This window comes from Denticeps clupeoides, chromosome 5 (genome assembly GCF_900700375.1).
Source record: "Denticeps clupeoides chromosome 5, fDenClu1.1, whole genome shotgun sequence".
NCBI lineage: Eukaryota > Metazoa > Chordata > Actinopteri > Clupeiformes > Denticipitidae > Denticeps > Denticeps clupeoides.
The window spans coordinates 26,872,643-26,898,727 of NC_041711.1; the positions used below are offsets into that span (position 1 = coordinate 26,872,643).

The 26,085-nt window shown below is 40.5% G+C and overlaps 1 protein-coding gene across 5 annotated transcripts in view; it reads right to left on the reverse strand.

Moving 5' to 3' along the window:
- Nucleotides 1-2,443: 2,443 nt before the first annotated feature.
- The window catches only part of LOC114789621 (CUB and sushi domain-containing protein 3-like), a 139,855-nt gene continuing 116,213 nt past the window's right edge, over nt 2,444-26,085 (reverse strand). For all 5 annotated transcript variants that reach the window (XM_028978792.1, XM_028978791.1, XM_028978790.1 and 2 more), the window contains 13 exons: nt 24,741-24,917; nt 21,779-21,958; nt 17,832-18,005; nt 11,987-12,160; nt 11,795-11,868; nt 9,369-9,480; nt 8,364-8,543; nt 8,024-8,089; nt 7,630-7,788; nt 7,382-7,494; nt 6,055-6,142; nt 5,517-5,652; nt 2,444-4,799 (listed from right to left, as the gene is read on the reverse strand). In XM_028978792.1, the coding sequence (XP_028834625.1) occupies nt 4,640-4,799; nt 5,517-5,652; nt 6,055-6,142; nt 7,382-7,494; nt 7,630-7,788; nt 8,024-8,089; nt 8,364-8,543; nt 9,369-9,480; nt 11,795-11,868; nt 11,987-12,160; nt 17,832-18,005; nt 21,779-21,958; nt 24,741-24,917 (1,793 nt within the window). In that variant the 3' untranslated portion in view covers nt 2,444-4,639. The remainder of the gene's footprint in view (nt 4,800-5,516; nt 5,653-6,054; nt 6,143-7,381; nt 7,495-7,629; nt 7,789-8,023; nt 8,090-8,363; nt 8,544-9,368; nt 9,481-11,794; nt 11,869-11,986; nt 12,161-17,831; nt 18,006-21,778; nt 21,959-24,740; nt 24,918-26,085) is intronic.

The following is a 26,085-nucleotide window of genomic DNA, read 5'->3' on the forward strand; positions in this document are numbered from 1 at the left end:
GCTGAATAAAATGCTCTCTGTTTCAACTAGGACAGGCGACACAATGCTGTCTCAGGAGGGACTATCACACACCAGCAAAAAGTCAAGCAAAAGTAATGTGTGTTCATGCGGCATACGCCAAAAACAGATGAAAATGATTGATGGATGTTCCCCCACTGCATTTTGGGAAGAGTGAAAAATGGGAAATGTCCCACGACTCGTCTGTATAAATTATTCTTTGAAAACCTGCACCAGGTAATGCATATTAACACAGCATTTGGTTGGATCATTCATCACCCACCGTGGCTGATGCAGTGGCTCTTGGCTAACAAAACATTGCCCATGACGGTGATTTTTTTTTCCGGGACTGAGGTCTTAAGTAAAGCCCTCAAATGTATGTTGCATGAGCGGCATGCAGGCAGATCAGAGCTTTTCACCTGGAGAGTCATTCAGCAGAAGCCATTTCACGTGTCACACTGCCATCAAAGACAGCCAATTTTACTCTGCCATTTTACTATGTATATTCACAGAGCAGACGAAAAAAAGCCCGTCCCCATGATAGATATTTGTGAGGCGGCCACTGCAGGAATTTGAAGCAAGCGAACGTGATTCTCATACCTTGTGTGGTTGGCAAGCTTCCGTTAGCTATCTCCTGAGATGGCAGACATTTGTTCATGTTCCCATATTCTGTATGCATGTTGTCACTGTGGCTGTTGATTATTAATAGTAAATTATTGTAGGATCAGCTCATCGGGCTTCACGCTCACTCCTAGTATGGTATTTAGGCCAGAGCAATGACTTAAGACAGTGTGATGAGCTCTGCATTTCAAACGTAACTTCTGCTGCAGTCAGCTCTACTGGCAAGTGATGCCTGTTAATAACCTCAACTTTGGGCTCTCACCAAAATGTCAAATTCACACGATTAGTCCGTCTATTATGCTGCACCAAGATTGAATGGCAAATTAAGATTCATAGCACTTTCTGCTGTAAGAGATGCCACATTGAGCTCCAAATAATTGAACCAAAAACTAGCGGCCTTTTAAAAAGTATTGACAGGATGTTTGCTGAATCAAGGATAATTTAAATCAGATACAAATTTCCACGCATTATAGGCACCATTACCTTGGTAATAAAAGCCTTCTGTAATGCATCCATTTTAATTGGAAGTTGAATTGAGTCAGGATGTTATGGTTGGCATCAGAAAGCAACAAGATGTGCATAATGTAAGACTAGATGAAAAAAAGTGAACATTGGAGTGGAACAGCAAAGGCCACAATAACTTTTTTATTATACAAGAAATGCATTCTCTCTTGATCTAGCGAGGCAAAGTCCAATTCTTCCTTCCAATGCAGAGATCAGTCATACTAATGAATTAATCAAGCACAGAGTACACTTTCTATTTCATTACAATGTAATTCAATTAGTACGTTATTCAAAATGAACCACAATCACCTACCCAAAGCCCAATTCTGCATCCAGTCCCTCGGAGAAATTACATGGAGAGATAATTACACAGCAATTGTGCTGTACTTTGCTTTGTTGTGCAACTATGTGCCTGAGGAATTGCAATTTTTCTCTTAGGTGCAGAGTGTTACTTGTTTCCATGGCTGCCACAGTAAATATATTGTGTAAAGTGCAAAGCTTCTGTAAAATAACAGCTGAATAAAACGTTATGGGTGCCAGTACAGTTGCGGGCCGAGAAATTGCTTTCTCGTGAAAAACAGTTTACCTGCATGGGGCCTGAAAGTTGATTGTTTTAGTGAAGGATGCATTTTTCCAATTCAGTTTTCCACTCAGTGTGACATGAGGCCTGTCATGGTCGGCCTGTTTCTATGTAGAACAACCTACGTTTTTTCCGCCCTTTTTTAAATTTCCTTATCCGTAGCCAGAGATGAGAGATGCCGGGCGAGGACCACTGCACCATGCTCACCTGCTCCAGGCTGGAGCTGAGGGCAGCTGTGACCCATTGAGCTGCTAGCAGGAGAAAATCAGGAGGGGGGCTGGAAGCTGAAAAGAGCCCAGGTCCAAATGCAGGCCAACTCTGAATAGATCAGCAGGGAGGCCGCAGGCCCGGCCAGCAGTATTTCAGGACTGAACAACCAACCCCTGAGTGGTGCATTCCAATGAAACCACCAACTTTCTTTGACAGTAGCGTCCCCTTTCTTTCACAATGAGAATAAGAAATGCAACCTGCTCCTCCTCAACCTGCATTTCTTCAAGCTTCATGCAGTTATTGTGAAAAAAAAACCTTCTTCTTCCTCTGTATTCACACATGTCCCATCAATAACAATGGATTATGTATATAGGCATGTTCTGCTGTGCACTAACCCCAGGCAGTGTGATTCCTCACTGGAATTTGGATAATTTTCTGCACTGTCCTACATCTGAACTTTTCTTATTCTTCTGAATGGTTGCATGTCTGTAAAAGCAGCCAAACCTTACCATCACAAAGTAAACAATAGTGTGTTCTACAAAAGCAACAGCTTCTTTTTATTTGTAAATGGTAATATACAAATGACAATTTACACTTCCACATATGTTACAAATGTATATATCTTTCACAAAAATATATCTCTTTGTCCAAAAGTTTAAATATCTGTACAGTGATACTATGAACGAATTTACATACTTTGTGTACCCACTGAAAATAGTAAATAGTGTTTTCAACTAACTCTTGACAGTGGCTATGATGTGATCTTGTTAGCCATTTCTTCTTTAGTAGGAAATGTCTCATCAGCAAAATATTAAGTGCAGTAAACACTCAGCATCTGTCAGAGCTAAACAATTTGTGTAAAAGAAAAGATCAGCGTATGAATGAAAACACAAAGTGAAAGTAACACACATCAGAAAAATAGCAGCAGCGCTGTATTAAATTATTTTTGGCTGGAAAAATGAGCTTCCGCAACAATCTGTCTTCTCCAAAACTAGATGGACATGAAATAAATCAACTTGCCAACTGAGCTTGATGAATGTTTAAAGAAAATAAAACAGCAAAATTATAACACCAAGAAGCACCAAACACAAATCCCATGCCGCCTCAAGAATGAAATGTGGCTGTATTTTTACAAGGCACTATAATGACTTAGAATTTTACTAAATTTATATAGGAATTTGATGGGTAACCTCAGCACAGCCCATGACACAAGATAACGGTGCAAAAAAATAGGGATGCAGCCTCATTTAACCTCATAAAACTACTATTTCAAGTCAACAATGTTACATGTGTTCCCCTGGCAACGGAAACATTAGTATGACAGTTCTGTCAGTTCTGTCATTCATATGACAGAATCTAAAGCACACTCTAACCAAAACTCTGACATACAGAAAGCCTGTAAATGCCAAATGCATTAAGGTTTCTCAAACGTGCCAGTAAATGTTTCACGGTTGACGCTGTGCCTCAGATTTAATTTTGCACAAATGGACAGACAATCTGGAGCACCACTAACGCAACAGTCAACATTTCATTACAACTGCAGTTTTCCTTCATTTGGTGTAAAAATAAGGCTTCATCTTAACAGCGAAGAGAATAATTTAAATCTGTGTATTAGTCGGACTGCTCTGAATTACAAAATGATAACTGGGAATATTTTGCATTCTTGTCGTATTAGAAGCATGACATCTATTAAAGAAAATCAATACACACACACACACACACACACACACACACACACACACACACACACAATCTTGGGTATTTGGACTTTCAGGATGGAACGTCACACAGAAAATGCATTTTAAAAAGTTGCAAATAATAAAGCACACCTTGGTTAAATCCCAGGAGTTAAAGTAGCTATAAAATGTGTACACACACCTGTTAAAATACCAGGTCTTGTAAAAAATGAGTAAAAAATGAGACCACAAAAATCATTCCAAAACTTTGCCACCTTTAATGTGACCTTTAAGTTGTACAATTCAATAAAAAAATCAGTTATGGAAAAAATCCTTAAATTAATGTATGCACAATTTTAAACTATTACTTTGTTGGAACACCTTTTTAATTAACATTCAGCATTCTCCTTTTGTATGAGTTTATCAGCATGACAATATTTGTCCTCTTTTCCTTGCCAAAGCACTCAAATTCTGTTAGATTGTCTCACTCTTCAGGTCACTCTCCTAATTTTCTCCTGGATTTTCTACTTAGGTCTGGACTCTTACTTGGCCATTCCCAAATGTTGTTTTTCTTTTAGTAAAGCCATTCTTTTGTTCATTTGGATGATCTTAGATCATTGTTTAGATCATTGTTGTGTTGCAAGATGAAATTACACTTGATCTTCATCTTCCAAGCAGACATCTAAAGGTTTTGTGCAAAAATTCCATATTTTCTTTTTCCTTACTGTCTTCCCGGCGTTCCATGGTACAGGTTATAGGTCACATTAAAGGGAGATGTTGTGAAATTATTTATTGTGGTTTGGTTTTTTTTTTTACATCACAAACCCCTGAAATTTTTACAGGGGTGTGTACATTTTATATACCCATTGTACATATATGAAATTGCAAGATACAAAATAAACAAATACACTCTCAGAGTGTGGAATATTTTGAAACCACTCCACTCTTGAATGTGAAGATTTTTTTTCCTTAGACTGATGAAGACACAGCAGGCTGTGTCCAGTTTTTCCCATAGTGTGCTTAAGAGTTTCTGCAGGTAAGGGCGCTTTCTCTAAACCATTGTGCAGACTGTGTTGAGGTTGGGGTCAAAGCGAACAACTTTGCCCTCAATAGACTTTGAGTTAGTGTTGTACATGGGATTCTCGAATGTGGCTTGGCCATTGTTGTTTTCATGTACAGAGCAGCCAGAGTATTCTGTTTTATCGCTCCTCCTGCAGTGGAAAAAAAAGAACATTTGTATTTCAGGAAAAGTGTGATATGATTTGAAAATATGTGCAAAAGAAGGCAGTGGGTCACAGGGGTTCAGCATTTGTGTACTTTAAGAGAATCTATTTCTAACCTCTGCTACAATCTGACCAGTATAACAAGCCTGATATAGGTTCTAGCTTCATGATTTTTTTAAACAATGAAATTAATATCTTATCATTTTATAACTGGATTTTTCATGGGTGCTGGAAAAATATTTCTTTTTTTTTAAGTGAAGTGATTGTTACTTGTGATACACAGTAGCACAGCACATGGTGCACACAGTGAAATTTGTCCTCTGCATTTAACCCATCACCCTGAGTGAGCAGTGGGCAGCCATGACAGGCGCCCGGAGAGCAGTGTGTGGGGAGCAGTGTGCCCCATATCCACATATCCATGCACTCCTGATATCTGCTAGCATCAGAGCTATTATAATAATATTGGCATGAGGGTTCTGAAAAGGATGCTAGGTTCACATTACAGGGGGTTGAGGGGGTTCAGAACAAAGATCTCTTGCTAAAGCCAATGAATAAATTCACTTATTTGTTTTGCTGACTAACTTTAAGGATATAATGTGTCATTTAACATGCAAAACTTCACCATATGTTCCCTTAAATCAAATTCTGTTGTTTGCTGTGCTGTATATGTCCACAGTGAATTTTAGGGAAACTTTGTGTACATACCTCTGTTTATATAGGTAAAATCCAAAGCCTGCAATAATCAGAGCAAAGAAAGGCACAAGGATCGCAATGGCCACAGAACTGCTGTTGGTTCCATTTGGAGGATCAGGCACCTTTATTGTCTCTGACATGTTTAGACCTACATGGAAAATGAGAGAAATGTGTCTGGAATTATTTACTTTGGCCACATAATTTCAACCACATCAGGAAAATTACAAAAATGCAAAGCAGCATAATTAAGATACTGTTTTGGTAGCCTCACTCGCGTGTGTTACTCACATGGGAATCACTTGTTAATCAACAAATCTGATCATTAACATATTCTTTAGACTACACGGCAGATAACCGCAAGACAAATTATATTATTCCAATTAAAAAGCAAAGTCATCAGTTAGTGAAAGCTTGATGGGGTGTAATTGGACAATGAACCATTTGGTGTGTGTGTGAAATTACTTATGACGGCCCTTGAGATCCATAGTTCAAATGCGTGATGAGCAATTTAGCTTAAAGAAACAAAAGGTGAAAAAGGAACAATGTTTACCTTGTCTTTGCAGTCCAAACCGCCCATAATCTTTTCCTTGTATAAAGCCTTGATAAACGTAGGCGCCACGGTCTGGCTCTGCCGAAACCTTTAGGGTTAAAGAAAAGAAATACGTTTTTCATTAATACTCATCCTCAGCAGCTCGATAGCCGTTGTGTGAGTTTACAAAGTCCTCTAAGATCGTACACGTAATCATAAAAGTCATTTCTGCTGGAGAACTGCATGAAACTAAGTGGCAGAGCAATTGTGCCAGGCAATTGACCTGAACCCCTAAAAAATACAATGGCTAATTGTACATGTAATATGTATTACATTTACAAGCATTGATCTAGAAGTGGCCTTTTTTTTGCCAATTTAGGCTTAGATTAGGTGAGTCAACGTAACTTCCTAAAGAAATGCTACAGGTCAGAGCATTGGGACCACCTTTAGATTATAATAGTAATAAATTACAATCTAAAGTAAAATAAAACATTACAAATAACTAATGCGAATGTAGCTGACAGTCTGTTTAATTATAATGTAAAAATATACACTGTAAATGTAAATTATGGGATTTAGAAGTTTATGTTTCATTAAAAGTTACATTAAAAATGGCCACCTCCACCATCCCAGGGTCGACCCAAACCACTGGCCAGAAGAGGACATTTGCCAGATGTTTTTGTAAATCAGTCAAAGATAACTTCATAGAAAAGTGCTACAATGTAATCCCAAAGGAATATAGAAGCAGTATTATGAACTTAATGTGTATGATCATCCAACCAACCAACTTTATTTATAAAGCACTTTGACATTCAGTTCTAGGACCCAAAGTGCTGTACAGAGAATTGAAAGAGAGACAAATATATTTAAAATAAAATATATAAAAATAAAACCAGTTCATAAAATAAGGAAAGACAAACGAGATAAAAAACACAAAACGAAACACAATCACATAAAAACAATTGTCGAAAGCCAAAGAGAAGCCTGTCTAACATACAGGGGCAAGTCATTTCACAGTCTTGGAGCTGCAGCAGCAGCAAAAACACGGCACCCTCTATGCTTACGCTAAGTTTTTGGTACACTAAGGAGCAACTGACCAGTTGACCTTAGAGACTGGGAGGGTGCATAAGGCTGTAAGAGCTCTGAGAGGAAGGGAGGGGCAAGACCATTTAGAGCCTTGTGAGCAAATAAATGAAGCGTCAATAAAACTGGAAAGATGTGGTCATGTTTTCGTGTGCCAGTTAAAAGACGCACAGCAGCGTTTTGCACCCTTTGAAGCTAGGTGATATAGGACACACCAACCCCCATGTAAAATGCAAGAGTTCTTCTTTAAGGTAGGTATACTCACGAAGCCGTCCATGGCCCATGTGAGCTCGGGCAGCTTGCTGTATGTAGAGTGGGCCAGTGCCCGAGCCTGGTGCATCAGCAGGCCCAGTCGAGCCTCTCGAGCCTTGTAAGCTCCTGTATGTGGGGGGAGAGAGTGGTTGGCTATAGGCACTCCTATAACCTGAGATTTTAATCTTATATCCACAGTTGCAGCTGAGCGCCATGCAGCTGATGCAGCTGAGCCCATCATTAGCTGCGAAGAGTCCCTACCTGAGAGCAGCAGCTCCAGGTTGCTGTCGCTTAGTGTCACATTGACTCTGCCTGTGGTCGCATTGAAACTTGTGACTGTCAAAGTCATTGGCTGTTTGACCCCCTTGTGTTCGTACGAGCCCTTCCAGACGTATGCAGGTGCAAACACATCTTCAGGAACTGCAATTACAGAGACGTTGCTTTGCAGCCAGCAGGAGAGATAACACGGTGCTTTTCCTGCCGAAAGTTGGTAGGAAAAGCACTCTAAGCACATTTAAAAATTAACACCTCAAATTGGTTAGTGCCGAGTTCTGAGGGAATCACGTCAGTTTCATTTGCACGTTGAGAATAAATGTTGAGCCTCTGCTGTATGCTAATGCCTTCTGCTAAATTTAATCATGATGCCAAATCTTACCGTTCATTTTAGGGCTTGGTGTTCCTTGCGCATGTTCAACCACTTTCTCGGATGTTTTTGAGCCCACTGCAACAATAAATAAGTGCATCACATGAAATCCTTCATACAGAGCCAGTGCTGCTTCTGGGGAGCATATTTATGCAAGAAATGCACAAATGCGAAAATGAAAATGAGCTCGGTCTTCAGAAGTAATTGAGGTGTGACCAAAAAGCCCAAGGCTCCGAAACTCGACTCATAATCAGAAATAATGTGTCAGGGTAATTTATGGAGTGGTGGAGAAGTCCGGACCAATAAACCCTCTCTGCTGATGAGGTGGTGTCGCGATTTCGAGTAGACCTACATCGGCACACGGGCACCTTCCCTGTCCAGGTGCTGTCGGACCTGCACACGCGGTGCTCTGAGCCGCCCGAGAGGAAGAAGCCGGGCTGGCATGAGTATATCAGCGTGTACCCAAAGGAGGGCAGGTCCATGCCAACCACGTCGGCATGGGCTGGGCTCTTTGGTTGCTTGCAGGAGTGAGCTGCATGGGAAGAGGCAATTCAAATTCTGTCACATACACAACTGATTCAAAGGCAGGAAAAGAAAAAGACAGGAATAGTGCAATAATGTTTGCAAATATATCTTCTAGATTTCTACTTCTGGAAAGTACTGCTTGTTACTTGTCTGTATCTTGGAAAGGAAGAACGCCCACCCAGCCCTTTGTGTGGTGTAATTATTTCTGTCACCCAGGAGATTAACTTTTATTAAGGAAGATTAAAATGGGAAGAACCCATAGAATGATTGACAGCTCCCACATGCCCAACTTCCTCATTCAGAACAACTTAAACTCCCACTTGTCAGTACGTCACATGTGCAAAGTAGTGCAAATAATGTTGCCAGATACTTGATCGTCTCAGTGCCCAATAAGTATTTATCTGCTGTGATTACTTAACATTCTTACATAAGAATTTTGGTACCTAAACAGGCAATTTTCCCTTAACAAATTAACAAATTCAATCTGGCAACCTTTAGTGCAAGGTTATGTTTCCTCACTTCCTACAGCTTTACCCTTTGTTTTCTTTGCTCATAATTGTAATTGTTTATGGGCCATGAGTAGACATCACTAATACAATCTGTTTTAAACATATCAGGATCTTGCCTGCTGTCAAAACTAAAATAAAGAGATTTTTAAAAATTCAGATTTGAGAACTTGTGAATCTGACATTTGTTATTATCCCCAACACATTAAGAAGTGCAATGAACTCCCCCCTTCAAAGAATAATTCATGCCACTTCCACTCTCAGTGAATACACCAGCCCTGCACAGCCTCAAGCCGCAGGGTGGGGTGGCGGCTGCACGGACTTACGCAGGCACTGGGGTTGAGTGCCGCTCCAGGTGAGGTCTGGCTGGCATGTACGCGTGGGGGAGCCCAGGAGCAGGTGCCCGGCCTGGCAGTGGAACTTCACTGTACTGCCAACCTGCAGACAGGTGGATGGGTGTGAGGTTCAGTGAGGGCGCCAGCACAAAGGCACACACACACACACACACACACACACACACACACTCCCTCAGCGACAATCACACATACTCTCCTTCTTTCTAACCCCCCCCCCCCCAAAACACACACACATGCAACCACAGGAAATATGACACTTTTGACAGGTCCAGCACATGAGTTGGTGCTGAAAATCTCCTGAAAAAAACAATAAAGCCTGGGTGAAAATGCTCTGAATACAGAATCACTGGGTGAAAGTAATGCATTTTTCATTCAGTTGCACTGGAAATATTTTCTCATTGAAAGAGAAAATGCACCTCTCCCTCTGCTTCCTGTGCCAGGGTTATTGGGCTGGGTCCCCAACGTGCTTTGAACACATATGGTAAATTGCAGTTCATGCTTATGATGATTTGATCTCCACATTCATCTCACCCTTTTAATTTTGTTCAGCTTCATTTCTGCAGGGCAGTGGAGGGGGTGGGGTACCTCTCTTAGAATAACGTCTTGCTGCAGAACAACAAGAGTTGTCCCAGTACACCGGGGTTGACTGAATAGCCAAAACTGCATCATATGGAGCGTCCAGATTCACAGCTTCATGTTCCTGGAGTGGGACAGGTTCACCACATACTACCCTTGTGTCCCTGAGCAAGACACTCAACTCTGAGTTGCTCCAGGGGGGACTGTCCCTGTCTACTGACTGTAACTACTGACTGTAAGTGAAAAGTCAATTCCTGAACAAGACCAATCCAATCCCACACACTGATCTCCAGGCACTATGTTCATGGCTGCCCTCTGCTTCCTTCATGGAATGCACAAGACACATTTTGCCATGTGTCACAGTGACAAATAATACATTTTCACATCCATTTTCCAACCTGCTCAGCTCTAACCCTGAACAACAGGGGTCCCAGATGAGTGTGAATTTTGACAAATTAAGAATGCTTACGTAAGGCTGTAGCATTTCATGTTGTTCACTGTATGGAAATGAGGCACCCTGAGACTCAGTTAAAAGAAAATCATTCAGAGGAGAAGAAAAGAGACACTGGCATGCTTCAGTAAGTCTTTTTGAAAATAAAAATTGTAAGCCCTGCAATATCAGGATCCATTAGGTCACCCTTCATCTCATAGAAGGAAAAAAATGACAGCACCAGTGAAAATGATGCATTATCTATTGTTGTACTTTGTACTATTGGTGGCATGTTCCATTCACCAAAACATTAAAAGATAACCCTCAAAGGCTGTATTTCACATGAATTGCATTGTCCAACAATCCAAACGTTGTCAGCCAATCCTGTATTTATTTGAAGTCTGACTCAACAGTGCAGTCTTTCAAACATTGCATCAGCTGGGTGATGCGCGCCCAAAACGTGTGATCTGTGCTGAGGTAGTGACGCCGACTTACTGACTCTTTTCATGTGTACAGCTGCGGGTGAAGTCTGAACTGTCGTTAATAAAGTGAAACGCCACGAAGTTGGCGACGTTGCAGGGAGGAGAAATTCAACGAGAAATGAAAACTGACAGAGGACAGGACTTTTCAAATGCATCCTTAAAGTGCTGGAAGGGGTTCAGGGACTATTTCACTGACTGATCCTGACAATAAGTCAATTGCACTTTGGAGGAAAGGGCAAACAGGAGAAATGACAGACATGCAGCCACCCACACATGACCACACACACAGAAAATAATATTGAAAAATTTCTTACATCTCTTACATTTAGACTGTCATACCTCAAATTGCATAGTTCAGAATATTAAATTATGTCTGTACATACCACCTGCCAATCAATACATTTTTAAAAAACGATTATTAAACATTTTGCAGTGAATCAGTGAATCATGAATCATTGCTCAGATGGGGAGTCACAGTAGACAATTAGCTTATTTATTTTTAATATATTAAACAAAACACCCTGCTGACAATAAATACAATGAAAACAACATTTTGTGCAGACTCACTTGGTTGTTTTCTCAGTAGTTCAGTTGGGCAACTTTTTATTTTTTGAAGACGTGCGCCTTCATTTCATGTACATGTGCATTCAAAAGAATCCTAATCCTAAACCTCCTTCACTGTCCATCTCCATCTCTATCTTTGTGATTGTCTCTAGTCAGAATGTCATATTCATATCACAAATATATTTAAAAACGTTAAAAATCTATATCTTACTAGTAGCAATCAACACACAACTTTTGACAGCCCTAATCTGCATACCATGAAACGATGTGCTCTTAATAATTTAGCAGAACAGAATTCTACATCTTTACTATATTCCAGGCCACACAAATGCACACCAACATACCTTGAAGCCCATGCTATTGTTCATGGAGCCCAACTCAGGCGAGCCGGGATCCTCACATGCTGTCCTTGTCGGCTCTACACAGGATAAATGAGGAACCACTTAACATGCTGTTGCACTAATGATTTATTACCTGCTAAGTGCTACTATGAGAGACACAGGGTGTGGGAGGTGGAGGCTGATGTCACGTGGTACCTATACATCGGGGCGCGACGCCGCTCCACGTGCCGTCTGGCTGGCACACACGTGCAGAGGAGCCCACCAGAACATAGGGGGTGCTGCAGCTGAACATCACCGTGGCTTTGTAGATGAAGCTCTGGCCCTCCCTCCTGGCGTTTGCAGGCAAACCTGGATCACCGCAGAATTTGGCTGTAGAGTGGAGGTGGGACAAGAAAAAAAAAAAAGCTCATTTCACGGGCATTAATTTCAAACACATTACACAGATTTAACACCCTCACTTACACTCAGCATACACACACACACACACACACATACACCTTTCTCACATGGGTGTGTGAGAGTGAGTCAGATTACTTCCCAGGCAGCAAGTGTTCCTCTAATGAGCCAGGCAGGCACCTCTGTTTATCAGCCCGGTGGCAATTACTTCCGTGAAGCGCAGATTCTCTCGGCGGAATATTGATAAGTGACAGCTGGTTTGTTGATCATTTCGTACAAAACCAGTGTTGGGGTAGGTTAACCGTTAATGGAGACTGAGGTCCACTGACTTGCTTTATTTATCGTGGATCGCTCGTCGCGGCATCACACCTCACAAAACACGAGCGACAGAAGACCCTTGGCTGGTTCCGTTGTTGCAGGATCATTGCACAGCTTCCAGAAAAAGATGCGTCCTGCCTCTATCAGCGTGAACAATGAGGCTGTATTTACTTCCATTGTGATGGAGACTCAGGACCTTGACAGATGGACAAGTGTGCAGCAGAAACGCTTTGAGAAATGGCTGTAAATTAGCAGGCGTAGCAGGGAAAGAAAGATGTTTGGGCAGTAAGGGCACTGTGTTATTAAAGGTGTCAAAACTGGGAGTTCAAAAAGCCTTTAGGGATCAAAGGTTAATACAGCTGAATATAAATCAAAATAATTACTCCATGCCCCCTTCCATTCCACCATGACTACAGGCCCTTCCCAAATGACCACCATCTGGGCTGGGTATTTTAAAAATGAGGGCGAGGAGAGTGGAAGCAGATCTAGGTCTCAGTTTGTGTGTGTGTGTGTGTGTGTGTGTGTGTGTGTCCTGAACTGTGAACAGTCCATGCCCACAAGGCCAAAGCCCTAATCAAATGGACACGTGTGGAAGAGTGTAGCATCAGCACGGCAGTGCACCAATAGTGTTGCCAGTCAGCTGCCAGCTTTGTTCAAATCTTACAGTTTATAAAAAAAAAAAAAGTCTGTCAGAATCACAAAGACATCACAGGGCACCAAAGGGATCAAGTCAACATTTCAGGGTTTTAAAAACACTGACGCACAGTTGCTTCTCTGGAGAACGTTCTACGCGGATTATAAAAATAAATAAATCAATCAACAAATAAACACCATGTCCTTGCAGCTTGGAACCTATGGAGGAGACTACATAATAACATCCATGAGTCAGTAAACAAAAGACAGAATTAACAGACATACTGCATGCTATAATCTGGTGTTTCATATACATAATGTGGGCTGAAAGATCATCCAATTTATTATTAGCAAAATCTAATATTTCACAAGCATGAATTTCAAGGATGCCACATCAACACATCTCAATTAAGGACTGTTCCAACGTCTAGGATCCTTTCAAATGTTCCTAAAAAAATCTTTTTTTTTTTTAAAGAATGCATATTAAAGAATGCATATTCTCAGCATTCTCAGCATTGGCAAAACACCCACAATGTACAAATAAGGGCAGCCGTGTAACTGTGACATGTCTGCAGATTATCCAACTTGCCAACTTTACACATTACAAGCAAGTTTGAAATATTTATATGCAGTCACTCAAAACTATATACATTTTTGGAAAATGTGTAATTAGTTACATGGTATGTTGTGTATATTGTATGATCGTTTGGGCTTATTTTCCCAAACCTTCCTGCCAGTGTGCGATAATAATGACTAGGCTGACCATGTCTAGGAGGACAGGATTTGTAAATGACCATTTCAGTATATTTCTCTTCAGCACAGCTTGCTGTATTGGATTGGTCTTTTTCTTCTAATGTCACTAATGTTCATGTGAAACACAAATCTTTCAACCAAAGAAACAAACCACTCAAAGCACAAGAAGAATTTAACCATTAAGCATTGAAATAGCCAAAGCGGACAAGTGTCCTCCCTGACATGGACTATCTGGTCACCCTAACACAGACACACCACTGATAGGATGGGATCTCGTCTCGCCTTTGGAAGAACCTGAATTGGAACAATGAGTCCTACCAAGGAAGGATCCACGCCCCAAAGGAAACAAGCACCAGCCTTCACAAGGAGACAGGTAACGCAGAGGTATAATTTGATGGCGCAGCAATAAGAAAATATGGACAGATAAACCAAATAAATCAACTGAACAGAGTTAGACAATGTAAAACATCAAAGACTAACAACTCTCTACAGACATGGGCTGTGGAAAATATTTTTTGCGATGCATTGTGGTTTGAAAGCACACATCTCTGAAAATGAAAAGAATTAAGATCTCATTTAAAATAAGCTGTTGAAAAGAAACTAGGACTGTCTGTCGCCTTTTTCAAATAGAATATGAAGCCCAACTAAATCATGCAGTCCCACATACTTTTATTAATGACTGCCATTTTATGTCTTATACAACAATATAATAAATATAATAAAAGCATCAGCACTATGAGGATAAGATGTGAACTGTTCATATACATGCCTGCTACATGCCTCCTAGTAGGCACTTGTCTACTACCTTTATTTCAATATTCATCAGAAACAATCCCTGGTTATCTTTAGGTTGCATTGCTGGGGTAGGAATAATATAATGCAGTCAAATCAAGTTCATTTCAAATGTCAGTATCTTCCTTAAACAAATCAAATCCAAATAATACATATTATTTAGCCAATATGTAGCCAATGTTTTCTTAACAGTTCATGTGTGATAAATTTGGAAAATTGCATACTCCCCACAATTCTGTTTAGTCAACATAAAGAGAAATGGAATGACTGCATATCAGCCTAATCAAATGATGAAACACTCGGGTGATTGTTTTTTTTTTTTTTACTTTTTATTCTCATGGCCATTGCTCATTCCTACACAACCAACAACCTGAAAAGTGAAAGTCAAGTGATTGTCATTGTGATAGACAGCAAGCACAGCACATGGTGCACACAAAGCACAGCACATGGTGTCCTCTGCTTTTAACCATCACCCTTGGTGAGCAGTGGACAGCCATGACAGGTGCCCGGGGAGCATTGTGTGGGGACGGTGCTTTGATTTGAAAAGTCAACCTTCTGATTAGGGTTTAGGGTTTCACTTTGGCACTGTACTACATGTTGATCAGTGGAAAGAACATCCAATTAATTCCATTTAGTTTACAATAAGGGGAAACATTTTTTTTTACAGTTTGGTGCTATTAACAAAGTGCTGTGTGGGATACATTTTCTCCTCTGACAAGACTGGTGATTGGATACAGAAACAAGCAAATGAGAGCACCATCCAGAAGTACTGTCACCAGTCAAACAAACAAATGGTGACACCTATTATTTATTCAGGGGACATTCTTACCAAGTGGGGATGTCAGCTGGTTGCCTGACAATGGGATCTGTTGTGCACTCTCCGTACACGGCCTCAATTTTAATATCTTCTCCCTCTCGCTTTATGCTAGGAAAAAATATTTAAATGGCTCAAGGCCAAATCAGGCCCTGAATAATAAATGGGGTCTGGAAAGACCCTTGCAGTCTCCAGTGTCTGAAAAGTTCCTTGATGAATTACCCAAGGCTCCATAGATTTTCGAGATTGCCCAGAACATAACAAGCACAGCAATTCTCCTCTGGCCTGTAGGGAGCAGATGCCAGTATTGAGCCCATCCTATCAGTGCTGCTACCAATGGCGTGGCATTCCTCATGGACTTATGCTTGGACATTTAGATTTATGGTATTTGGATTAATACATTCTGTGAAAATGTTACAAGAGCAAATTATTATTGGGAATATTAATAAACCTTTTGAAGAGTTGTGTATGAAGTGAATAATTTCATCACAAACTTCCAAGAAAAAAAAAGAAAAGATATTATATACAGTCTGTCTTTTTAATCAATGTTTTAATCAATGGAACAATGCAGCATTTGTAGCAGCATTTTTTTGTTGAAAACAGACAAATATATGTATTATGTTGATGTTTTTTATCTAATTAAATATTTTATTTTATTTGCATATGTATATTTATCTAATCTCAGGAGACACTTCTGTTTTCTTGGCCCACTTGCAAAAGAAACCTTAATCAAATTAGCCCAGAAAAATTAAGGTTATGACTATAATTGTTTTTGGTGTCCTAATTTTAGTTTATTTGCATCCAGCTATCATTTTAATCTCTATTAGTCTTAGTCACATCCAGACTCATTTTAGTCTAGTCAAGTTTCAGTCGACTAAAAGTCTGAGTATTTTATTCAAAATTGTCTACAAAGATGACATGGTCATTTTCTCTCAGCCATCTGCTCACCTATCAAAAAAGAATTTCCTGAAACCAATTAATGTGTATTTTAGAAAAGATGTCATCCGTGAGACCTGATGGGAGATACAGGTCTTGTAATTATTCTGTAATTCATATTTAGTCTCAGTTTTATTTGTCAACAATATTAAATGCATAGTTAACTATATTTCATTATAGTTATCATCAGATGACCAGCATTTATGTCTCGTCTTCATAACGTCAAATAGGTTTGTTGATGAAGATATTTAGTCATACATTTCGCTGACGAAAACATCACTAGTTATGACACAGACACAGCTGGTGTGTGCTTACCTTATGCTTCTTTTCAGTTTCTGGCAACAGCCACATGCCTTCGGGTTGGATTTTGTTCGTTTCTGTTCTTTTCGGCCCTTGCGCCAGGTTTTGGTTTCATTTTGTGTTTGGAAAATAAATCCCATTTTCCCAAATGACTTCCTGCTTCTGCGCCTCTTTCCCCCAATGACCCCAAGTCGTGACCACATTGTGATTAAATTTTTTCTCTCTACTTGCTGCAATTATATGAATACGACAGGTAAGCAGAAAAACTGATGTATGAGCTGTTGAATTTTGGCAATGTTCAGATTTGATCAGTATATCACTATTTTTAAAAAATCTTGCAGGAGAGGCCAATTTTTTTCTTTTAACCAAAAAAAGTCTGATATATACATATATATTTCTTGCTTTATCAGCAGCAAATGACTCAGGATTTCCTGGGAGCTTTTCCATCAGTTTAGATGGCTTGGCAGCCAGCCGGCACCGTCTGCGGTGTGCGTTAGTCGGATTGGACTCAGACAGGATGCACTGCGAAATGTATGTCAACAGAATCGGCTCATCTGTTACATGATGACATAAACTGGCAGGCTGTGATAGCAGTTGTCCCGCGGTGGGTATAATCACCACTACTTGTGAAAAAGTGTGATTCACTACGCGAAGAGTTCATACATCTCCTGCAAGAAAATTTGGTCTCAAGGTTAATGGTGTTATAGTAGGAGCTTTTTCCTCTTGCTGAGTAGAAAGCGATGAGCTGTTTGCATTGACGGAAGTGTTGGCTCGGCACCCACCATGCAAGCGGAAAGAAGGCATTAGAATGAAGTATAACAACTTATGCTGAGGAAAATAAAGTGACTTGAGGAGCTGAGGTGTTGACATAACTCTCTTGGTACCATGTTGGAGAAAATGAAGGAATTAACATAAGGAGTCAGTGCAGCGTAACCTCTACTTGGTGAAAGAAAATGAAGTCATAAAGAAGTGAAGTCATTACATAACTCATTTTCTCTCCATCCAGACATCCATCCATCCCTCCCTCTCTCTCATTTGTCTTCCTACCCGCTGTATTTCCCATGCTTGTTAAGAGAAAGAGAAAATGAAAGGACTCACGTAGACAAAGGGGCACATCTCCACTCCAGGATCCATTGCCGACGCAGGTCAGGCTGGCAGGGAAGGACAGTTCGTACCCATCAAGGCAGGTGTAGCTTACACTGGTCCCCCACTTGAACACGTTACCCTCCACTTGGCCATTGTGGATGGTGGGAGGTTGAGGGCAAGTCACAGCTGGGCACAGAAAAAAAACTGCTAAAGATGAAAATTCCATGACAATGGCATGTTTCAGTCGCTCAGACCTGATCCCTGAAGATGCGTAACATTTCAAGCAGGAGACATTCTTAAGCTTTCTTAAGCTTTTCTTGAGGAAAAACATTCATCTAAAGCTTCTGCAGTATGAATGAGGTGATCTGGTGCCATACTAAATAAACCATGAACTCTAGAGCATAGCCCGGGCCTTGCTGAGAAGGACTGGACGCTGCAAAAGAAACTTCCCGCAACTCTTGCCTCATGTACTTTTGATCTCAGTGTACAGTATGCTTCAAACAAGAAAGCAAGGGACATTATAAAGAGGCTCTGCTGCATTCAGCGCAGAATGAAAGGAATTTCCCCTGCTGACAGGTGGGAATTGCAAAAAACAGGTAGAAATTACAAAACAATTACAACGGAAGTGTAAATGTTACATAGTCTGATTTCCCAATTTCATTCTATGAACTAGTGGAAATAAAAACAAGTTAGTTCACAGATATTTTGACAAACTCTGAAACTAGCCCACAGGGGAGCAGATGGGAATGGGTTATTTGCAAATGAATAAATAATGAGTTGTTCTCGAGACTTAGTGTCCCAAACAACATAAAAAGAGAGAGAGAGAGAGAAAAAAAGGATTTCATTTGTGGGGGTTGTTTCCTAGATTTCAGTGAACAAACAAGCTAAACTAAACACACGTCTTCAAATGACAACCTTCACTTGCCTCGTCATTCACGGTCACATTCTTCTTATTCTTTAACAATAATTACAAATTCCCAGAAACCTTAAATAGAAACCACTTTAGATGACCGTCATCCTTTTGCTCAAGGAATTGATATTGTAGGTGGACTAATATCCTATCTGATAGGTCTGTGTATTACTCTTAGGATTGAATGATTCATAAAACATTAAGTTGCATAAAAACTTTGAGGAGTACAGTAGTTAATTCAGTGGATATGACTGACTTGGCCAAGGCCAATGTCAAGGGAAAGGAAGAGTAGAGGGGAGCCAAAGTTTAAAATCTACTTGAAAAAAAAAAAAAGAAAGTCTATTTAGGAATGAGATTGTGTCATCAATTACCTTTGTAATATGTGACAACGTGTTTGCAGCCAATCTGTGGGATGCAGGAATAGAAATTGTGCCTTTAATGAAATGGGCCACTGGAAGGACAAATAAGAGTGACGGCAGCCCGGGAAACACAAACACTCCTCTGCTTTTAGAGATCAAAAGATAGCACTTAATGAGGGTTAAGATCCCTTTCGCCCAAAACCAAAGCTGATGCGGCGTGGCAGGTCGTCTCTGTCACCAGTGGGTGCTTTAGATGTGGCACACGTAGCGTGACACATCCCTCACGCTGCACCCCTCCTGGCACACCCAGTCTCAGACAGCATGACAGACGCACTGCGTCACGCCAGTCTGGCCACCCTGGCGACTCTGAGGTGAGCGGAAATCATGGGTGTGTAACAGAGAGTAAGACCAGGGCGCCTCACAGCCTCCACAGAGGCAGTGCCACGGCTCTTTGATGTGCTCGCTCTTAACTTCTGTGCCTTTTTATGATGAAAAGAGAGTCTGGATAAAACACTGCAAGGAAAATAGTTGCCTTTCTTCAATGACAAAGTCTGGGGTGTACTGTGGTCTGTGTGTGTGTGTGTGTGTGTGAGTGTGTGTGCATACCCTGGAGCAAAACATAAGGTCCTCTAGGTTGCAGAATGCAAACAGATAAGCTGATTCTCATGCTGTCGGCTTAAACAATGGCTGCATCGCTGTGAGGGACAATTCATTTTCCACTTAATTCCTCTCAATTCATCACAGCTCCTGCACAGCCAACAGGTATGCTGGGGTGAGCATTTCTGTCTGCACCATCCTGCTCAGGTTGTCTGTTTATGTGTGTGTGTGTGTGTGTGTGTGTGTGTGTGTGGCAATAGCAAGCCCGCTAGCTCAATGTCTAATATAACACAGGTCACTGGACACTGACAGCATTCAGCCAAGCTCTCTGCTCCCGCTCTCCAGAAAGGTGCTGAGGGAAAGCAATAGAGAGAGAGAGAGAGAGAGAGAGAAAGAAAGAAGGAGCGAGCACGACTTAACCCTCAGGCTTGACAACCCACCACCAAGATCCCCTCACCCTGCCTGCGCGACTGGCATGATGTGTGCCCAGGAGACTGCAACCCTCACACAAACATGAACCCACATCTACCAAACAAGCACCCTCCACTCTTACGTGAAAAGTCTGCCCACTTTAATGAGCAGTGTGGTCGATCAGGATGCAATTCTGGGGTCTGGATAATTGGGCTACAGTTCAGAGAATTTCTCATAACCTTCAGCTCCTCTGTTTAAACAAATGGCACTGTACCACAGGTCAAAATCCCCCAAATACCGCTTATATTGCAGATTTTATGAAATGAAATATTATCAATGTTAAAAAAGTTAAGAAGTTGAGAAAAGTTAAGAAAAGGTTTTCATCACTGAAACTACATTTTAGTCACATCTACATGATGAAGGTCCATGTCCATGATTTTCCCACATTGATCAATAACCTGAGATAAGAATACACGGATTTATTCACATTCTGTACATTTTAATATCAGTGAAATCCAAACAATTTACTAACATATGAAGCAAAAATACATGCCTCAAACAATATTCAGCACAATTATTCTGTTAAATTTACAGCATGACGGCCATGCCCAAAGCTCATCAATGTAATCAACCTGAATTTTATCACAATCACCAAACGGGCTTCTATAATAACAGTGGTCAACTCTTATAATCGTATGTCTTACACTCTTCTGAACATGTTCTTGTTGGCACATCATCCGTCTATGTCATTAAGAATTTCTTGAAGGGTCTCTAAAATCCCCGAAATACATATATCCAGAATCACTATCAGTGGGCATGTTCAACGAATTACTGTAATGTGATGTTTAGAGACATGCAAGATAATATTTTGGATGCATTTTGACATCTGGTATAGAGTGTCCATTGTAGCCTGATTAATCCATCCCAAGGAGATGAAAGGATTTCCAATTTTGTTTTATGGTTGGGGCCACAATGGTCATTGAACTCCCGTTTTTAAATGATTGAAAATAACATTTTAATTAGGTAAGTGCTGAAAATCATAAAGCCACAGATGTCTTCGAGAAGTCGGCACTAAAATAAAAAACCTGGAGAAAAGCATCACGCCTATTTTTCTAAATGAGATTTGTCAACAGAGAATGATCAATCAACCTGTCTGGTTTGAGGGCGCTGTCAGTGCCAGCCTGGGCTCTCTAATAGATATGCTGTGGCTATTTACGCAAGCCCGTGCCAGAGGGAACAGGTCCAGAGGACACGACCGTTCATTAATCATCTCAACCAGCTTCTCTCTCTGTGTGTGATAGAGGCTTCAGAACCTGTGGTATCTATTATTATTTCAGTCTTGAGATCTTCTCCTTGGGTTTCCAGATATCTTGCTTGACTTCTGAGATCTGTTCATTGACAGCGCTGACCCATTCTGGTCAAAAATCTCGCGACCACTGAAAGCATTACTGTCGTTGGGCTGCGTTTTGAAAAGAAAAATGCTAATGTGTGGCTTATCAGTTTTACAAATGCTGCAGCTTCGCTGAGAACAAAGACATTGAATAGCTGGTATCACAGCCTTTTCTTTACCAGTGATACGTTATTTAAATTCCTTTCAAACTCGAAATCTCAGGGAGATAGAAATAAGCAGAGTAACTGAGTAGCAGAAAAGACTCATTTGTTGTCCTTGCCAGACATCGTACCTTTGCAGGCTGGTAACATCTCACTCCAGGTACCATTGTGAGAGCAGGTGCGGGTAACGCCGCTGGTGTTCACCACTATAAAGCCCGTCATGCAAGCATACGTGACATTATGGCCAATAGTGAAGTCTTCCCCAGATCTTAACCCGTTGGCAGGGATGCCAGGGTCTCCACAGCTGATCACTGGGGGAAAAGAAAGATATTAGTTCCTACCTGCATGTGCTGTATAAGTGTTATATATGTCACATCATGTAACATGCTGAACCCTTGGTGAATGTGTTCACAACTGTAGTCATGGTTAGAATTAGGCCAAGCAGATCAAATCATGGATGATGCTTGATTCCAGTCATTAATAAATGGGATATTCATTTCTACTGCAAATTGAAAAAAAAACTCTTTGCCAGCATGACTACAGAACTAAAATTTACATTGAATTCATTCACATGTCTAAGCCTAAAAGTTTGAATAAAAAAGAATTGACTTTTCTTTGTAAATGGAAACAACCCTATATTTATTAAAATACTGACATAAAATTCCAGGTATAAGCATGCATGACAACTCTTGTCTTTAAAACCTCAAGGTTTTACTATGAAACAAGATTTAACCATGAAACTGGAGATTTATGACCATTTATAAAGTAATTTACATAATCTCTGGGGCGGTTTTTATGAAGTGAAATTTAATTACATTTCGTTCCCCAGTGCAACAGCTCAACCTAACTGCATGTTACGATAAATATGGAAACTTCAAAGACTGATAACAAGGCTGCACGAATGGCAGCCATGTTACCAATCAAATATCCCTCTACATAAATGCTGAGGAGGGTTGAAATCACAAAAACTCCATTTCAGTTTGAAACTATTCTGTATCCTCTGCACAGTTACACGAAGATATTTGCAGTGCAGAAGAAGGAAAGGAATCGAGCCATATCTGAAAAGCACTACATATAACAAGGGCATCACACCCATTTCCCTAAATAAGATCTGTCAACAGTGAAAGATCAATCAAGCTGTCTGGTAGAAGGGAGTTGTCAGTGCCAGCCTGGGCTCTCTAATAGATATGCTGTGGCTATTTACGCAAGGGAGAGCCAGGGGAACAGGTCCAGAGGACACGGACGTTCATTAATCATCTCACCCGGCGTCTCCCTTTCTGTGCGACACAGCCTTCAGAACTTGTTGCATGCAGGGAAGGTACAGAACAAGTAATTCATACTTTCTTGTGACCATGACAACCAAGCACCAAAAACGTCCAGCATATTTCATGTTTGGTCATTCTCAGTGCCTTCAAAAGCACATGCATGAAAAAAAGCAAGACTATTCTGATTTGGGAGGATCCTGGCAGTCCCACAGAGCAATAAAGAGTTTTGAAAGGATGGTTTTTCCTTTATAAGCTTACTGGATGCTGTTTCCCTCTTTGTTCCCTGAACACAGCCTAGTGAATTATCCCGCCTGCTGATAGGTGTCACCATGACAGACTTCTGTTTAACTAGATTAGCATGTTAACTCTGACACATGTCCAGCCAGACACCTTTGCCGCCTATAAATCTTTATCTTACGAGGAAGGTAAAGGTTAGACTGGTTCCAGCAGATGACCATGCTGAAATAAATCATATTCCTGGTCGGGCGTGTTTATGAACTTTCTTATTTATGCAAAGGTTTCCTGCTTTTCTCTACACCACAGAAACACTACGACTGCACTCCTGATGAAACTGTTGGCTTCAGTTCAAACCCTACAGGGTTTATCATTTAGCATTTATGTGTTAATTTATCATTTGCTATAACCTTTTTTATAAATTTGTATTCTCAATTTGTGTAAATTCATATATTTTTCAATCTTCTGCATAACCTGTGTGTTTTATAAAATACCAGAAGTGAGTGAGCTCAGAGGCAACACTTAGTGTCATAGTAAACTATTTTGAGCATAATCTACTTTCAAATATGCCATTTTCTAATTTAAGACCAATGTCTGCCAGACATTAATGTTTATTGCAAATAATAAAACAATAATCACCATTATATAGCAAAAAAAATCACACATTAATCTAATGTTGTTTAGTGCTTACGACAGATCTAAATGGTTTAAAGGCCAGAGAGTTCAGTTTTCAGCAGTGCATTTCATTGCAGAGACATTGCTTATTCCTTAACAGGATTAAGAAATCCAATAACAATAAAGGATTCCTCTGGCATGAAAGTTCTCTTCGGCAATATGCCCCCACTCTTCTCAGGCACCACACACTAATTTTAAGAGGGATGTATGTCCAGGATCCTGCAGTGCTCAGAAATCCTGTAAATGTCCTCTGGCTTTAAATAAAGCACATTTAAGATGCTGTCAAAACTTTCAAAGTCCTGAAGATCCTGCTGTATTACTTGTTCAGAGCTTTACTGAAATCTCGAATCCACTTGTACACAAAGCCCCCCTCCTTTGCTCAGCTTTGTGAATGTGCGTTAAACGGCATTTACAAAGCATTCAAAAGTGCTGATAAACAGCTGGTGATGCTGGTCTTATTGTCCTTGCAATGCAGTCACAACGCCCTGTCCATTAACAGAAACCCGAGGATAATGACAGCAAAGAGACCCAGTGAAACTCATGGCTGCCTCTCTTTGATCCCCTTGCTAATTATGGCACCACTATACAAACATCAATCTTGCATTATTTGTCAGGCTTGAATAGATTCCTCCTGTCATCTCATCTTGGCATTACCCAACCATAGCTGATAATAAATCTTTTTATATTAATGAGATTTTCCGCAAGGTGAGTGGGGTCCTTTTCATGTGTTAAATCATGTTTTCCCTCTTAATTGCCACAGAGTGGACAACAAAGTGGGTGTCCAAATCCTGACTCCCTGCACAGCACAGGTGCTGATTCTTTCTAAGTACTTAAAATGAATGGCAAGTCATTTTGTCTTTAAATTTTGAACATTTTGGGTAGATGATCAACTTTTTTTGTCCTTCACCAGCAAACTTACAGGTGCAGTTGGGTTCCGTGCCAGACCAGGTGCCATTGGCCAGACACTGGCGAGTAGGGGCGCCAGAGAGCCGGTAGCCATCCATGCAGTAGTACACAATGGAGTTGCCAAAGGAGGTGCCACCCACCCAGTTAACAAGACCATTGGCGGGGGTCCCTGGGTTCCCACAACGCACAGCTAGAAACAGAAAATGTAAAGTTGAAGCAAATATGAAATGAATTTCAGAACCAGAATGGAAAAATCCATATCTGATTGTGACCGTGCTCAATACTCAGATCACTAGTTGAACACTTGTTACCTTCATGATTGCTTTGCAGTGTTGCCAACAACATACACAGCTTCATGGGATGATCATGAGAGAACAAAAAGCAGCAAAAATTCAAGAGATATAAAAAATAGCACATGTGAATGACTTCAGGATTGACAAGTTCAAAAAAAAGATACAAACAAACTTGCTAGTAATTTGTCTCTCAAAGAGGAGAAACTATTCACCCAGACTTTGGTTTTCCTGTGTATCCATTTATAAAACCCAGAAAATGAACTTATAGAAGAGTTTTGTAATTCACAACTTTTTGTTACAATAAACAGGAATTATAGCCAAGTGTGTTTGTTTCATGTAAACAAACACACTGTCCCACAGATATGGGGCAGTGATGGCCTAGCGGGGGGCAGTGGTAGCCTAGCAGTTAAGGAAGCGGCCCACGTAATCAAAATTAAACCATTTTTTGAAAATGAACAAAAGTCAATACTTCACACATGCAAGTGTAGTGCCATTCCCATTCTTCCCTCCCTGTTTCCCTAGATTTTCCTACTCATAATACCCCTTGTGCAGTATAACACCTATCAGCACTTTAATTCAAGAGTTGTCATTGGTGAACTAGTGAATGTGACATTCACAAACATTGCCAATATGCTATGTCCATTATATTTAGTTATAAATAAACCTGAAACAGGCTTAGCAAAAACACAAAATTGAACTAAAAAAATTTCAATTGAATTTCTGATTTATCTACAGGTTTCCTGATAATTCAGAAAAAATCTGATTAAATGAACTTGCTCAGGTCAGGGACATGAATGCATAGAGATCATGATGGGAATTAGTGTAAGACAAGCTGTTAGATCAGGTCACTGAAGGAGAAGCATTCAGGCTTGAGAGATTTCTGCCTCCTGCGGGAATAGAAACTAAGAATCTGTAAATCTGTTTTACTGCAGGACTAGACTACATGCCGCAATAACCTGTCGCCAAGGAGATGCCACAGACAAAGTGTCAAGGTTAAGGAGCTCATTCCAAACAGAAAAGAAGGACAGGGAAAAAGGGAGAAGGCTCCCAACAGTAACTGCCTCA